Source organism: Aquarana catesbeiana, linkage group LG04, assembly GCF_042186555.1.
Source record: "Aquarana catesbeiana isolate 2022-GZ linkage group LG04, ASM4218655v1, whole genome shotgun sequence".
Classification (NCBI taxonomy): Eukaryota; Metazoa; Chordata; class Amphibia; order Anura; family Ranidae; genus Aquarana; species Aquarana catesbeiana.
This window is the reverse complement of record NC_133327.1, coordinates 66540634-66554991: the sequence shown is the minus strand read 5'-3', so window position 1 is coordinate 66554991 and position 14358 is coordinate 66540634. Positions and strand designations below refer to the sequence as shown.

At 43.4% G+C, this 14358-nt stretch overlaps 1 protein-coding gene across 1 annotated transcript in view; it reads left to right on the top strand.

Annotated features, from left to right (window-relative positions):
• The window catches only part of LOC141139305 (protein eva-1 homolog C-like), a 419753-nt gene that overhangs the window by 124923 nt on the left and 280472 nt on the right, over nucleotides 1–14358 (top strand). The window contains exon 4 of the mRNA XM_073625284.1: nucleotides 2285–2428. Coding sequence (XP_073481385.1) covers nucleotides 2285–2428 — 144 coding nt within the window. The remainder of the gene's footprint in view (nucleotides 1–2284; nucleotides 2429–14358) is intronic.

Below are 14358 nucleotides of genomic sequence, written 5' to 3'. Positions count from 1 at the left end.
ATTAGAAGCTTGGTGGTGTAATTGGTTAAAAAGGGGTGTATTCTAGAAATGTTGCGGAGGCTAAGGCGGAATAATGTGAACAGGGATTGGATGTGGGCCTGAAAGGACAGTTCAGAGTGTAGGGTTACCCCTAGCACCCTGGCATGTAGGGACAGACTGCTAGTTTTGCCATTGATCTTGACATAGAAGTCAGGGGAAGGTGCACATGGGGGAGGAAATATTAGGAGCTTTGTTTTAGATTCAGTTTGAGGAAGTGGTGTGACATCCAGGTTGATATGTCTGTTAGTAAATCATTGATGTGTGAGGAGACTGATGGGGTGAGCTGAGGGGTAGAGAGAGATTTGGGTGTCATCGGAAGCCATGGGAAGCTTACCAAGGAAGGACGTGTAGATCGAGAATAGTGGAGGTCCAAGAACAGAACCTTGGGGGACCCCCAACGGTAAGTGGTATTGAAGTGGAGTTGTAAGTGACACTGAAGGTGTGGTGAGATAGGTAAGATTTGAACTAACGGAGAGCACAGCCATGGATACCAAGCAAATTGAGTTTTTTGAGGAGGAGGAGGTGATCAACTGTATCAAAGGCAACGAAGAGTTCCAAGAGTAAAAGTACGGAATAATGACCATTGGTTTTGGCTGTTAGTAAGTCTTGTGAGTTTTAGGAGAGCAGGTTCTGTGGAGTGCTGTGGACAAAATCCAGACTGAAGGGGATCAAGAATGTTATTCTCAATGAGGTGGTCGCTCAGTCGGTTGTAGACTAAATGTTCAAGGCGTTTGGAGGCAAAAGGGAGTAAGGAGATTGGTCTTAGGTTGTTAAGATTAGTGGGGTCCTGTGAGGCCTTTTTTGATATGGGAGTGACTAGTGCATGTTTCAGAGGGTTGGGGAAGATGGCGGTAGAGGGAGAGGTTGAAGATGGGAGTTAAAGAGCGTAGGATAGAGTCAAAGGGTAACCGTAGTATTTGAGAAGGAACAGGGTCCGTCTCAAAGGAGGTTAGGTGGGCGTTAGAAAAAAGTTTGACTTCCTCTGTAGTAGCTGGGTTAAACAAGGGAAGTATTGATTGTACAGGAGGACAAAGAGTGTATAGTAAGGGAGATATCTGTAGAGTGGATATCTCGAGATGAATTGTCTCAATCTTATTTTTGAAGTGATTTGCAATCTCCTGGGCAGTGAGTAAGTTAGTGGGTGTTGGTAATGGAGAACGAAGTAGAGCGTTAAAGGTAGAAAAGAGTTGACGAGGACTGCGTGAGAGGGTGTTAAGAGAGTGATAAAGGTCTGTTTGGCAGTGTGGAGACAGGAATGGTATTTTTGGGGGGCAGATTTATATTGGCTGAAATCTTGCTGTGAATTAGTCTTAAATCAGACGCTCAAGTGCATGGCTCTGTTTTTTGAGGCTTCTGGTATTGTCTATCTGCCAGGGTTGTAGTGGTTGGGGCCTGATTTTGTACATGGTGAGGAGGGCCAAGGTATCCAGGGTGGATGACAGTGAACTGTTGTAGATAGAAGTGGCCAGGGTGGGGCAGGATAAGGATGAGATTTTGGCATAGACAATCTGTAGCAGAAAAACGAAGAGCAGGGTTAAGGTGGCAAAGGTTTCTGTGGGTAATTGTTTGGTGGTTGGAAGGCAAGGAGGAGGAAGATAAGGAGAGAGTGAAACTATTAGGCCTCATGTACACTGCTGCTGGTAAACAGATGTTTAGGAGCAGTTGGGTGCTTTTTCAGCTGCCCCTGAACTCTCCTCTGTTATCTTATCAGTACATGTACACAGGGTCGTTTATAGCCTTTTATAGGAAGTTGAGTTTAGAAGCATTTTTTTGGAAAAAAATGGGTTCAGACAGATGTTCAGAGGCATTTGAAACACCAAATGCCTGTAACAGCTTGTAAACGCTGCTAAATGCGGTAACTTGCATTTAGCAGCGTTTCGTTTACAGACGTTTTTCATTTTAACAAAAAAAAGTTTGTAGATGCGGGCTTCTAGCTGACAAGTTAAATCCTTCAGGAGAGGTTAAACAACATCCCATGTACATGAAGTCTCAAGATGGTGATCAGAGAGAGGAAAAGAAATTTTGGAGAGGTTGAGTGGAGTGCATTGGTAGGAGAATGAGGTCAAGGCAGTTGCCAACAGAGTGAGTAGAAGCGTTTGTCCATTGTTTTAGGTCAAAAGAGGAGGTTAGGCTCAGAAATTTAGAAGTAGCTGGAGTGTTAAGATTAACAGGAATATTAAAGTCACCAAGAATGATTATAGATTATTAAGTCTTTCTTTACACCAAAGCATTTTCTGTTTTTCAGAATGTCAGTCACCCTCCTCCCTTTCACTTATGATACAGCGCTGCCAAGGCAAAAGGAGCTGCAGCATCTATGCCAGCATCTATGAGTTTGGAGACCCTTGTCATCCTGGAGTCCGGAAGCACCTGAATGTCATCTACACCTGTGGTGAGTCTTTGGCTGCGTTCTTTATTCACAGTTGGCTTTTGGTTATCTGCTGCTGGCAATTATATGTGCCAGATTCCTGGCACTTCTACCAGCCCAATCCAAATAAGGTGGTCTTGCTCTACATGCCATTTTCTGTGACTCAAGTTATGGGACACGTAAAGTGACAACTACATAATAAAACCTGTGAAGGTCTGGCAGATTTGAGTATCACTGTGTTGAAGATAACAAAATCTTTATATAGGTAAAAAAGTGTGTTTTTCCATGGCCCAACGGGGCGGGGAGTATGGGGGGAGATGGTTACCTGCTATTCACAAGTAAATTTGATGGGTGGAATTATCTCTCATCTATCTTGGTGCTCTTGATAAAACAGTTTTTTGAGTAAAATTACTATAATTTCCATTCATTTTGGAAACCAACCTGAACATCTTGATGGATCAGGACTTCCAGCATTAGTAACTACTGGAGAACCTCTATCCACCACAATAGTTAACAGAGATTGTGGACCCCACACAAATTGGGTCCAAGACCCAGTTGAGTGAACTTCGAGCTGTTAGCAACTGCTGGAGAACCCCTGCTTACCACTATCCGTAACAGTGACTGTTGCTAATAGGTCAGGTCTGAGACACAGTTGAGTGGACTTTCAGCTTGATGTTCCGGACTTCCAACAGTAACTGCTGAAGAACTTCAATGCACCACAATAGGTAACAGAGGTTGTGGATAAAAGCACAAGTCATGGCTAAGACTCAGCTGAGTAGACTCCCAGCTGTAAGTAACTGTAATGCCCTGTACACACGGTCGGACTTTGTTCGGACATTCCGACAACAAAATCCTAGGATTTTTTCAGACAGATGTTGGCTCAAACTTGTCTTGCATACACACGGTCACACAAAGTTGTCGGAAAATCTGAACGTTCTGAACGCGGTGACGTAAAACACGTACGTCAGGACTATAAACGGGGCAGTGGCCAATAGCTTTCATCTCTTTATTTATTTATTCTGAGCATGCGTGGCACTTTGTGCATCGGAAAATTTTATATCCTGCTCTCAATTTTGTGTGTCGGAAAATCCGATGGAAAATGTGTGATGGAGCCTACACACGGTCGGAAATTCCGACAACAAGGTCCTATCACACATTTTCCATCGGAAAATCTGACCGTGTGTACGGGGCATAAGGGAACCACTATTCACCCTTATGAGTAATAGAAGTTGTTGACACAGTACCGGACAGAGCTGAGACCCAACTGAGTGGGCACAAAATGCTGATAGGTCGCTGCACCTGCTGTCCTGCAACCAGTATATTATGAAGGGAAATCAAAATGGAAGCAGATGTGCTTGGCAAGCAATCGGCTTCTATGGAGGCATAGCTTGAAGCTTGTGGGCCCTGTTGCAAAAGTTGACATGGCCCACCCACTACCACCCACCACTTCCACCGTGTGTACAGATACACCCACCGCACGCCAAGATACTCAAAGTGGCTTAAGAGTTTAGAGTTCCCAGAGTTCCTCCTTACATTAGAGGACAAGGATCACCCCTGGAGAATCAGAGGACAGGGACCCCTGGCAGGTCATTTTGGCAGAGCTCCTTTCCCATTCCAGCACTGTAAACAGCTCCTTCCCCCACCCCACAATACACAGGGCTGAAATCATTCCTATACACACAGTCTATCAGCCTTCACAGGGTGTATCTGACTTTTATGTTGCCCTTCTGACATGTGATATCCCCTGGTCGGTACGGCAGTGTAGTTGCAGTAGGCAGATACACCCTATGCAGATCATGGCTGACTGGCTGTGTTTAAAGGAATGTGATTTCAGCCCTGCGGAGAAGGAGCAGTATAGTGTGCTGTACTGGGAAAGAAGCTCAGCAGCGGGCATAGCATCCAGGGTGGAGGGGGTGGTCAGGGGGCTTTTGGGGGGGCGCAACTTAGATCTGGGGGGGGCAAAGCCATGTGATACGAAATCTGGAGCCTGCAGCCCCTCAGGAGGTGTTAAGGGATTTGTTTTAGCAATTTCTGAAGGTTTCTGTCAGTGTTGGCAGGTGTTGGGGGAAGGTTACCTCCCGGAGGTGCGTGCCTTTTCCCCAGTTGTCAGGGAAGTGGGGTAAGCGGACATCCCCGGGTGGGGGGTACAGAGAATCCCAGCTAGTGACTAGAAGACCGTGTGATCTGCGACAGAGGACACCAAAACGTATATACGTGAGTACTGTAATATAAAGTTTATTAAAGATAAGTGGTAAATAAGTAACGCCCCAAATACAAATAGTGCTCAACCAACCAACAGAAACCACAGACAACAGATAATTATATACAGCCAAGGTAAGTACCAAAATCAAACACGTTAGCCAGGCCAGGTGTTCACCCCCATGCGATCCGATTAATGTCCGAATTGACAGTTTGCACTGTGATATGCGAACCGATCTGGGGGTATCATTAACTTTGTATTGATACTTCCAGCGGCTCCCACATGGCAGTGTGAACTGCCTGTGAGTCAGGTGCAATGCGGGAACCCGCAGTGGATTCGCAGGGCTTCCCGCATCGCGCCAATGTGAACCAAGCCTTAAGCAGGCCACAGATGGGCTGAAATTCAGCTGGTTCAGCAGGGACTGGTCAAATTTTGATCCATCTTTGGCAATTCCCATTCCAGAGAAGACTATCTGTTGGAAAATTTACTTTTGATCAGTTTATTCTGACTTGGCAGCACAGTGGCATAGTGATTAGCACTTTCACCTAGCAGCAAAAGGGTCGCTGGTTCGAATCCCGACCACGACACCATCTGCCTGGAGTTTGCATGTTCTCCCTGTGCCTGTGTGGGTTTCCTCTGGGTAAACCCACGCAGGCACAGGGAGAACATGCAAACATTCCTCCCACACTCTAAAAGACATGCTGGTAAGTTAATTGGCTCCTGTCTAAATTGGCCCTAGTCAAGCGTGTCGGGACCCTTCGGGGTAAGACCGCGCTATATCAAAATACCACTCAAATCAACTCACTAGAGAGAAGTCAATCGAATGACCAGCTTCTCTTAAATAGGAATATTGGACTTTTTTAATTCAATCAGCGCATGCAGCTAATTGGATGCAGCACTGTTCAGTGTGTTCTGACAGTCCCCACTACTCGAATACAATAACAGTGGGAAGGATTCCTTTATCCATCTTGTGTGGATGGGGGAGTCTGTACAGATTTTTTTTTTTTATCAGCCTGCTAGCTTATTGAAAAAATGATCATGTATGGTCATTGGCCAGCCTTAAAGGGCAATTTTATTTTTTAATTTTGGAGTTTTAACCCCTGTCGGGTCTTTATTGCTTTCTATATCCTGGCTAGGTAGATTACATTTATTTGTCTCTTTCCGTTTGTCTGGTGACCATTGTCACCAGAATTCAAATTCAAAAATGTAATCTGTCACAGAAGGGGAAATGGGTAGAAAATATTCCAATAGGAACACAGGTTGTGGTGACAACTGTCTTCCTACAGTGTCTAGAGTACAGGAAGTACTCTGCAGTAACCACTGATGGCGTAAATCCCATGACAGGTTTTACACCAGTTTAAAAAAAAGTTGGCTCTAAAAATACTTTAACTGTTCATAAACATTTGACATCTACAAATTCTGGCATACAAAGCACTCCGATTTGTAGGTCATTGTCCTGAGAACACACCGTGGACTGGAGTCTAAACATGAACTCCTTGTAGACAACTAATGACTGGTAGTAAGAGCTATTCTTGTGTGAATGAAAGGCCAGGTAACACTATCCTCCTCTAACCTTGGCACTTCCAGCACTTGCTTCTATTGAGCTGTTTGTTCCAGTGGAGAAATGAACACCTCTTCGTAGTAAAGAGATGGGGTGCAGCTGTCACAGTATCATGTTAACATATTTACAGCCGTCCCAACACAGCCTGTTATTTGGTGATCAGTAGCTGGAAAGGTATCTGTGTCAGTGACCGGCACACTTGAAAGGAATTACGTTGGTGTGTTTCTCATTACTGGAGAAAACATATATCCTGCGCGTCACCTGAAACATGTGATTATGATCAAATGTGTTTACACCAAAGGCCTTCGAGACGTGGTTATGTCCAAATCCTTTTCCTCTTACATCTGGTTTTAAAAAAAAAATCTATTGACAAATGTATTCTTAACTCAAAAAGTACTTTCTATTTTTTCTCCCGGCCTCCATTTTTTTTTTTTTTGCTGTGATTCAACTTCCTGTTAGAAGGTGACTACATTTGTTCTCTATGGTGCCATGGTAGGAACGTAGCCACTCTGAGATGGACTAGGGACTTTGGACTATGAGTTGTGTGGCAGTGCACATGACAGCTACTAAAGCTGGTCATACATGGACCGAAATTTGTCCAATTCAGCCGAGACCAGTCAAATTCCAATCCATGTGTGGCCACTGTGGTTGAACATAAGCTTATCTAAACCACCTTGTTGGTGTATTTTTGATTGTACAGGCAATAGGCTGCAGCGCTGATTTGTGTACTCTGATGGCGGGGGAGTCTCCCTGCTGTCAGAATACAAAGATGCAAAAACAAAAATGTTAAATTTTGGATAGTTTGGCTGTATTTGTTTTTATTTTTTAAAAAATTTTTACCTGCTAATTTTAGCAGTAACACACTTCCTGTCTTAAGGGGGGTACGCACTATGAGAAAATTGGAAGAAATGTTCTGTTTCCTCAGTTCTGGCTTGCTGTGAAACCATGAGAAAAACTGGACAATCGTTTGTCGGATTTTCTTAGTGTGTACCCACCTCTAGTCTGACAACATTCACTGTACTGCATCATGACAACAGCATTCTTGGGTGCATCTCTCACCAGGGTCATTACATTAAGCATGCATGGTTTCCCTGTATTTGTGAAGTTTTCACAAACAATTGGAGCACTGTGCAATCATGGGAGACTAATCTCCACTACAGGCTACTTGTGTAATTTATTCCAAAGTGAGCCACTTGTTCCATCGATTTCCCAACTGATTGCTGCTAATGCTGGTAATTACTCTCTAGTGACTTTAGCAGCAGGATTGGGCTTTTAGAAAAGACGGGTGAATGAGGCCATACAACATACATTGTGGGAGTGTTTCTGCGACTGGGAGACATAGCTACAACGTACAAGCATCAACATTCAACGTACAGGCATCGCCGGTCATGGTACAGGCATCGCCGGTCATGGTACAGGCATCGCCGGTCATGGTACAGGCATCACCGGTTATGGTACAGGCACCCGGGTACACACTATTAGTTTTCTGTTCAACTCCGCGGGATGCCAAAAAAAAAACCACACACACCCCCCTCTCCGGTCGGAGCTGCTGTACTAACCATGCAAGGTTAGTAAAGAGATCTCATGACTTTATGCATCCATGTGCATGAGGCCTTTCTGTAGCCTTCACACAGGTATCTGCCGTGTGATTTTGCGATTCTTGATGTTGGAAAACTTGCTGCAAGCACACAGCATGCACGAACAGCAGTGGCCAGATTTGTACTTCTCTAGGAATCAATGCCTGCAGCTATTCGCACATAACAGCTCATCTGAGTAGTTAAATGTAATTGGGGTCTATGACCGACCCTGAACCCAGACAGCTTATGGATGGTGTTTCTGCAGCTAATCTTCCAGTTTGTATGCAGCAATTGGCTGTGAGTGTAGCAGCCTATTTGCTCTCATTCGCCTCTCTGAATGAGTTTTCACGTGTTTTGCTGACAAAATAAAATCTCTGCCTGCTGGTCATATATAATATATTATATAAAATGCATGGAGAAAACTTCACACAAATACAGGGAAACTATGCATGCACAGTGTAGTGTCCCTGGTGAGGGCTGCACCCAGTACCACAGTACTACAAGGGAACCATGACATGCTTTTTAAAGTGAAACAGCTGAGTTTTGGTTTACCCTGATCAACGTTTTTACCATGATAAAGACAAACTCAGAACGGTGGAGAACACCTGATATGCCCTGGAGCATTCCTGTACAAACATGTAATGCATTTCTCTTTGTAGACAGTGATGTGGGGGAATTACTTGGAGGTTCCAGGGGCTGGGTATAAGCTAATAAAGCTTCATGTCATTGCTAAAGATTTATTTCTGCTACATAGAGATTTGTACGGGCAAGCCCATTCAGGCTAACTAGACGCTAATTATATATATTTTAATGAAAGTGGAGGGAAGCCTATATTTATATTCCCAACCTCCTTGAAATTTAAAAGGAATCTATTGTCAAATGTCTTTTTATGCTTAGCATACATTGAGTTTTATAATGCTGGCACTGATAATGTAGTTGCTTTACAGTCAGTCTAATATTTATTTACTTTGTTTCTGTACATTTTTATTGTTAGGAACCAGCAAGGTCAATGTCAGTACACTGAGATGCCATTGTAGATATATAAATTGCAGGTGTTGCAGAGGAAAAGTCTAATTTAAAGGACAACAGTAGTAGAAAAAGACCCACAACTTCATACATCAGTGCTTCTCAACTCCTGTCCTCAGGACCCAATAACTGAGCCAACGCTGTATTATGGCCTAGGCCGACAAGGCCCAGGCCTAGGGCAGCACTTTGCAGGGGGGCAGCACGGAAAGAGTCCCCACGGGCTTACTGTTAGTTTAGCGGCAGTCTTATGGGTGGACTGGGCTGAGAGGCAAATTAGCAGGCGGCCGGCATTCAACAATTTGGGGGGGGGTGGGGGGTTGCTGCTTCTAATTTTGGCTGTCCTATCATCCTGGACCACAAACCTTCCTCACTGTGCTATGTTTTCTGCTGCACCATTGGCATGGTTCTATCTTCTTAGTCATCTCCATAAAATTATCAGAAATTTGTGCTTAAAGTAGAACTATAGGCAACACTTTTTTTTTTTTTTTTTTTCCATTTTGGAAAGAATAAGGGAGGATCATAGCCCCTGTCAGTGTTTTTTATTTATTTTTATTTTTTTTTTACCATCCCTGTCCCATTGCAGAGATTTCCCTTCACTTCCTGCCCCATAGCCAAACAGGAAGTGAGAGGAAATCTATGCAAATTAAGGGAATCCATTGCCCCCAGCCCTCAGAACTAGTGTCCCAACTCAAAAATTTCAGGTCGGGTCTTAAACAGCAAGGGGTGTGACCTTGACAGGCAGGGGTGGGTCATATTTAAGTTAGAGGGTGCACGAGTTTAGTCAGGCCTAGGGCAGCACAAAACCTAAATACACTACTGAACTGAGCTAGTCGGGTCACATGGTTATGACATCACACATGTGGGAATGTATACAGATCCTAAATGACAGCCCAGTCCCTTCCTCCTCCTCCATACCCAGTAACTAAAAAAAACACAGTAGGTGGGATGTCACATCTTGATTGATGGATGACCCGCCTCCCATAACAGCATGAGGACACAGGCTGTAGTGGAAATCTCCTCCTACCTGAACACTCAGCACTCAGGAAAACCCTGCAGTTTATCACGTGACCGTGGTACACAGATCAGCCAGAAAAGGTATATAGTGGCATTATTTTAATGTAAAAAGAAGCTGTGGGCACTGCGGGGGGACGGATGAACTATTTTCATATTACTGGGTTTAGTAACACTTTAAATATCTTCAAATTTATTACTACGCTATTAAAATATGGTACAGGAGATGTTAACGCGTTTCAGCCATGTTCGGCAGTTGTGTGACTGCTTATCCGGCAACCAACAGCTCAGAAGGACTTTTGGATAACTTGGGGTAGAATAAAGGACAACTGTACCTTTGGTAAAGGTACTATTGTCTGTTTGTTTGGGCTGGCCACAGACGCGTCAGTTGATTCGGCAGGAACTGGACAAATTTTGAATTTTGATCGATCTGTGGGCAGGCTAGTTGTACTGAAGTTGATCCATTGACTTCAGTAAAACCAGCTTTTTGGACTTTTGATCAGTGGTCATTGTATTCTGCCGGTGGGAAAGGCACCCTGCCGCCAGATCACAATTGCGCTGCGAGAGGGATTCTCCCATCAACAGTCGGTGTGGAGCAATTTTCTTTTCTTCAACCCATGGTTGAAGGAAAGAAAATTTTATAATGTCTGGCTTGATGTAAAGATTTCTCCAACCCTCTATATGCAGCTGACCCCATCTAAGGGACACTGTAGATGTTGCAATCTTTGTACAATCAACTTTAGGGTCAATAAGCGCATTAGTCTGACCATACAATCTTTTGTACAGTCAACTTTAGAGTTACCAAAACAGTGTAATGAGAGGACCTACCTAATCTATCCAATCAATTTCTATCCAATTAGGCAGGTCTTTGCACTACATCGTTATTGGTAAATCTAAAGGAGATTGTACAATCAAATTGCACTTCTAAGTAGTCAGGATAAAAAGATATGTTGTTGCCATTTATATTCCAAATTTTTGCACTCTTGTATCCTTGTAGTTTGACAGTCGTTATAGTTGATAGCCACTGTACCCTTGGTGCGTTCAGAGCCGTCCATACTCATGGATGTCATGTTGGGAGCAGCAACTGTGATTGTGCATCCTCTATGTCCTAATCAACAGCAATGAAACTGCCTGCATGGGGATGCATGGAACACCTGTGCATCTCCGTGTGGGTCAACACAGCCCTCACATGGGGCATGGATGCATGCACCCCATGTAAATGAGGCCTAAGTGAACTCAATAGTGCAAGTGTTTATTTAAAGTGACCATATAAAAACAAGTGCAGGTGAAATGGTTTGAGTATGTGGAAAATGACTGCGCTAAAACTTCAATGATAAATAATAAGTGAAAAGAAAAACTGCCAACATTCAAACATAGAGTTCCAGATGAATAATAAGATAACAGTGTAGCGCTACTGAGGAATGTGAAGTGAATCACAAAGTAACAACTCAAAACAAAATAAGATAAAACAAAAAACTGTATATAACACAGTAGGTATGTGTAACGTTGAGTCCACAAAGGTGTAGAGAGATATATTAATCCCGTAGGGGTGTCCTCAGGTATAAGGAAATGTTGTATAACAAAGTCCGCAAAAGTGTAGAGTGATATATAAATCCTGTGGGGGTGTCTTCAATTATAAGAAAGTGTTGAGAGGCTTGTCTGTAGTCATTCTCAGTGACACTTCAGAGGTAAATAAATACTCTTACCAGCTATGGTGGACCCCCAATGCCATATGACAGAAGGGGTCAAACAGGCTTAGGATCCTATGGAGTACGGATCGAATGCTGCTCCGGTACTGGACACAGGAGTGGAACAGGATCACAAGCGATCACTTTTATTGTATTGGTGCTTGTGTTGATCTTTCATCATTAAAACCATTCTGGTTTGATCTGCACTATTGGAGTCGTCCTCCTTTCCTTTTACTACATGATTATCCTTTGGAGCTTATGCGGGAATAGTTTGTGTGATGATTGCCTGGCTGGAGAGTACCTGTTGGTTCCACAGACTGAGAGCTGAGGACATTACTTGTGATCCTCTTCCACTCCTCTGTGTCCAGTACCGGAGCAGCATTCGATCCATACTCCATAGGATCCTAAGCCTGTTTGACCCCTTCTGTCGTATTGCATTGGGGGTCCACCGTAGCTGGTAAGTATTTATTTACCTCTAAAGTGTCACTGAGAATGACTACAGACAAACCTCACAACACTTTCTTATAATTGAAGACACCCCCACAGGATTTATATATCACTCTACACTTTTGCGGACTTTGTTATACAACATTTCCTTATACCTGAGGACACCCCTACTGGATTAATACATCACTCTACACCTTTGTGGACTCAATGTTACACACACCTACTGTGTTATATACAGGTTTTTTTTTTTTGGTTTTTTTTCATATTTTGTTTTATCTTATTTTGTTTTGAGTTGTTACTTTGTGATTCACTTCACATTCCTCAGTAGCGCTACACTGTTATCTTATTGAAATGGTTTGAGGCCTTCATCTTGGAGCCTTGAAATGTTGTGATGTGACCACTTTAAATAAACGCTTGTACTATTTTTTTTTTTTTAGAGGTCCCTGGCATGTTGGACCTTGCTAATGCCAACCTGCTGACAGTTGCTACAGCACCCTCTTACTTTCGGTGTTGCCCAGAAACATGACCAATACAAATATTTTGAGTAGATATTGGTTGTGGTGTTTGAAAGACTGGTTTGCTGACTAATTTGTAGCAAGGGGAGGTCCCCTTCCTTTCATTTTTCTTCCTCACCCCTCTTATTTCTTTTTCTCTCTTGCTATATTCCCTTTCGCTTGCTCCCCCCCCCTTTCCTACACATGCACCCCCCCATCTCATGCCTTCTGCATTTGTCCTAAACAGAAACTAGAATTGTTTGGTTTTTTTCTGTCAGCTTTTAATCTTTCTTTCTTTTTCTTTTTCTTCTTTCCTCTTTTCCACCCTATTTGTCCTTAGTAGTTATTTTCTGTTTTTCCATAGAAGTTGGTTCTTGCAGACTGCACAGTTTACTGATGTGTCCTGATATATGAATAGCTTTTCACTCTTGTTAGGACATTTATAGGCCATTATAATAATTCATTCTTAATGGCAGCACACTTCCCCATGACTAGGGTATTAATAGCACATTCAGGTTAATGGCGTGGTTTACCACAACAAATGCCTGTAAATCGGCCCTTATTTTAAAGGACCTTGTGTAGTAGCTTCCTCTGAGTCACACAATGACTCGTTTACATTACTCAACCTGTTGCGTATACATCAAAGTCACCCGGCACCTTTACAGAGAGGCCCTCATCATTTCCCATAACCTTGCAAGCTGATACTGGGGTGAGCAAGTGAAGGTTATGGAAAGCATCTGGGCTAGCGGTATGAGGGCTGTTCCTCCCGAATTCCTCTGCAGCCTCAGATTATATTACTTATGGAAGATGATGAGAGAAGATTCAGATTATGACACATCTCTCTTATGTCTACTTCATTGTTTTCCTGGCAGCTGCTGTATGACACATCAGACACTGGTTCTTTGTAACTGGTTGTGATTTTTCCCTCAAGGTACTTGTAGGCATGAACCTATGACGGGAGGATAAAGAAGAAAAGTAAAGCAAAACACAATATTGACATTATTTTGTATACTTCCTTCATATTGTCTTGCTGACAATATGAATGGTTGAGGGGAATGGTTGTGGGGAAATGAAGGAGCAAGACCAGAATGGTTGGGGTGGCTGCTTAGAGAATTCATATGACTCTATAGATTAGATTATCACATAATTCAGATTTTCAGATAATAAGGTGTTGACAAAAGTTGGAATACTATGTATGCAAAGTATAATGCATTCCTCTAGTGCTTTATCAGGGTGGCCATATTCAGGACCTAATTTCCATCACTGAAGCCTGAAGTCCAATAGCTTCACCAAAGAGTTCCCATGCAAGAACAAGTTGTGCCCCCCACCCCCCACACTCCACAAGATCTGACATCTGGGCACAACTCTCATCTGGGAAAAAGGGCCCTTATGACCCACAGAGCCCTTTGCGCAGGCACAGTCCATGACCGCTGTAAGCATACAACCTTTGGTGCTGAAATCAACCCCTTTGTAATAGGACCACTATTGCTACAGAGAATTGTCTTGTTCTACTGGTCCTTCTCTAGCTTACAATACCGGGGCAAGAAGCTTATATTAAAAGACTAGACCGTGTGTCTAATGATGGGAACAACACATGTGGCCAATACCTACATCGAGAGGTCTCAGCGTTGCCTCTGCTACCTGCACACATAGAGGTTCTGAGACCAGGGCCAGGACAAATGGGTGAGGGCAGAAGGAGGGTGCAGCTAAGGTTGCCACCTCATCCCTTTAAACCCGAACACATATGAATTACACAAGTTCTGAGGCTAATTTAATGCAGATAACTCACCAAGTGAGTTTAATTACCACCTTAATCAGCCACATAACCTGTGTAATTAATATGTGTTCTTTTTTAAAGGGATGAGGTGGCAACCCTAGGTGCTGCACCCTCACATGGTGGGGTCGGGGTCAACACACGCATGCCCCAGATCAGTGGTGGGCAACTGGTGG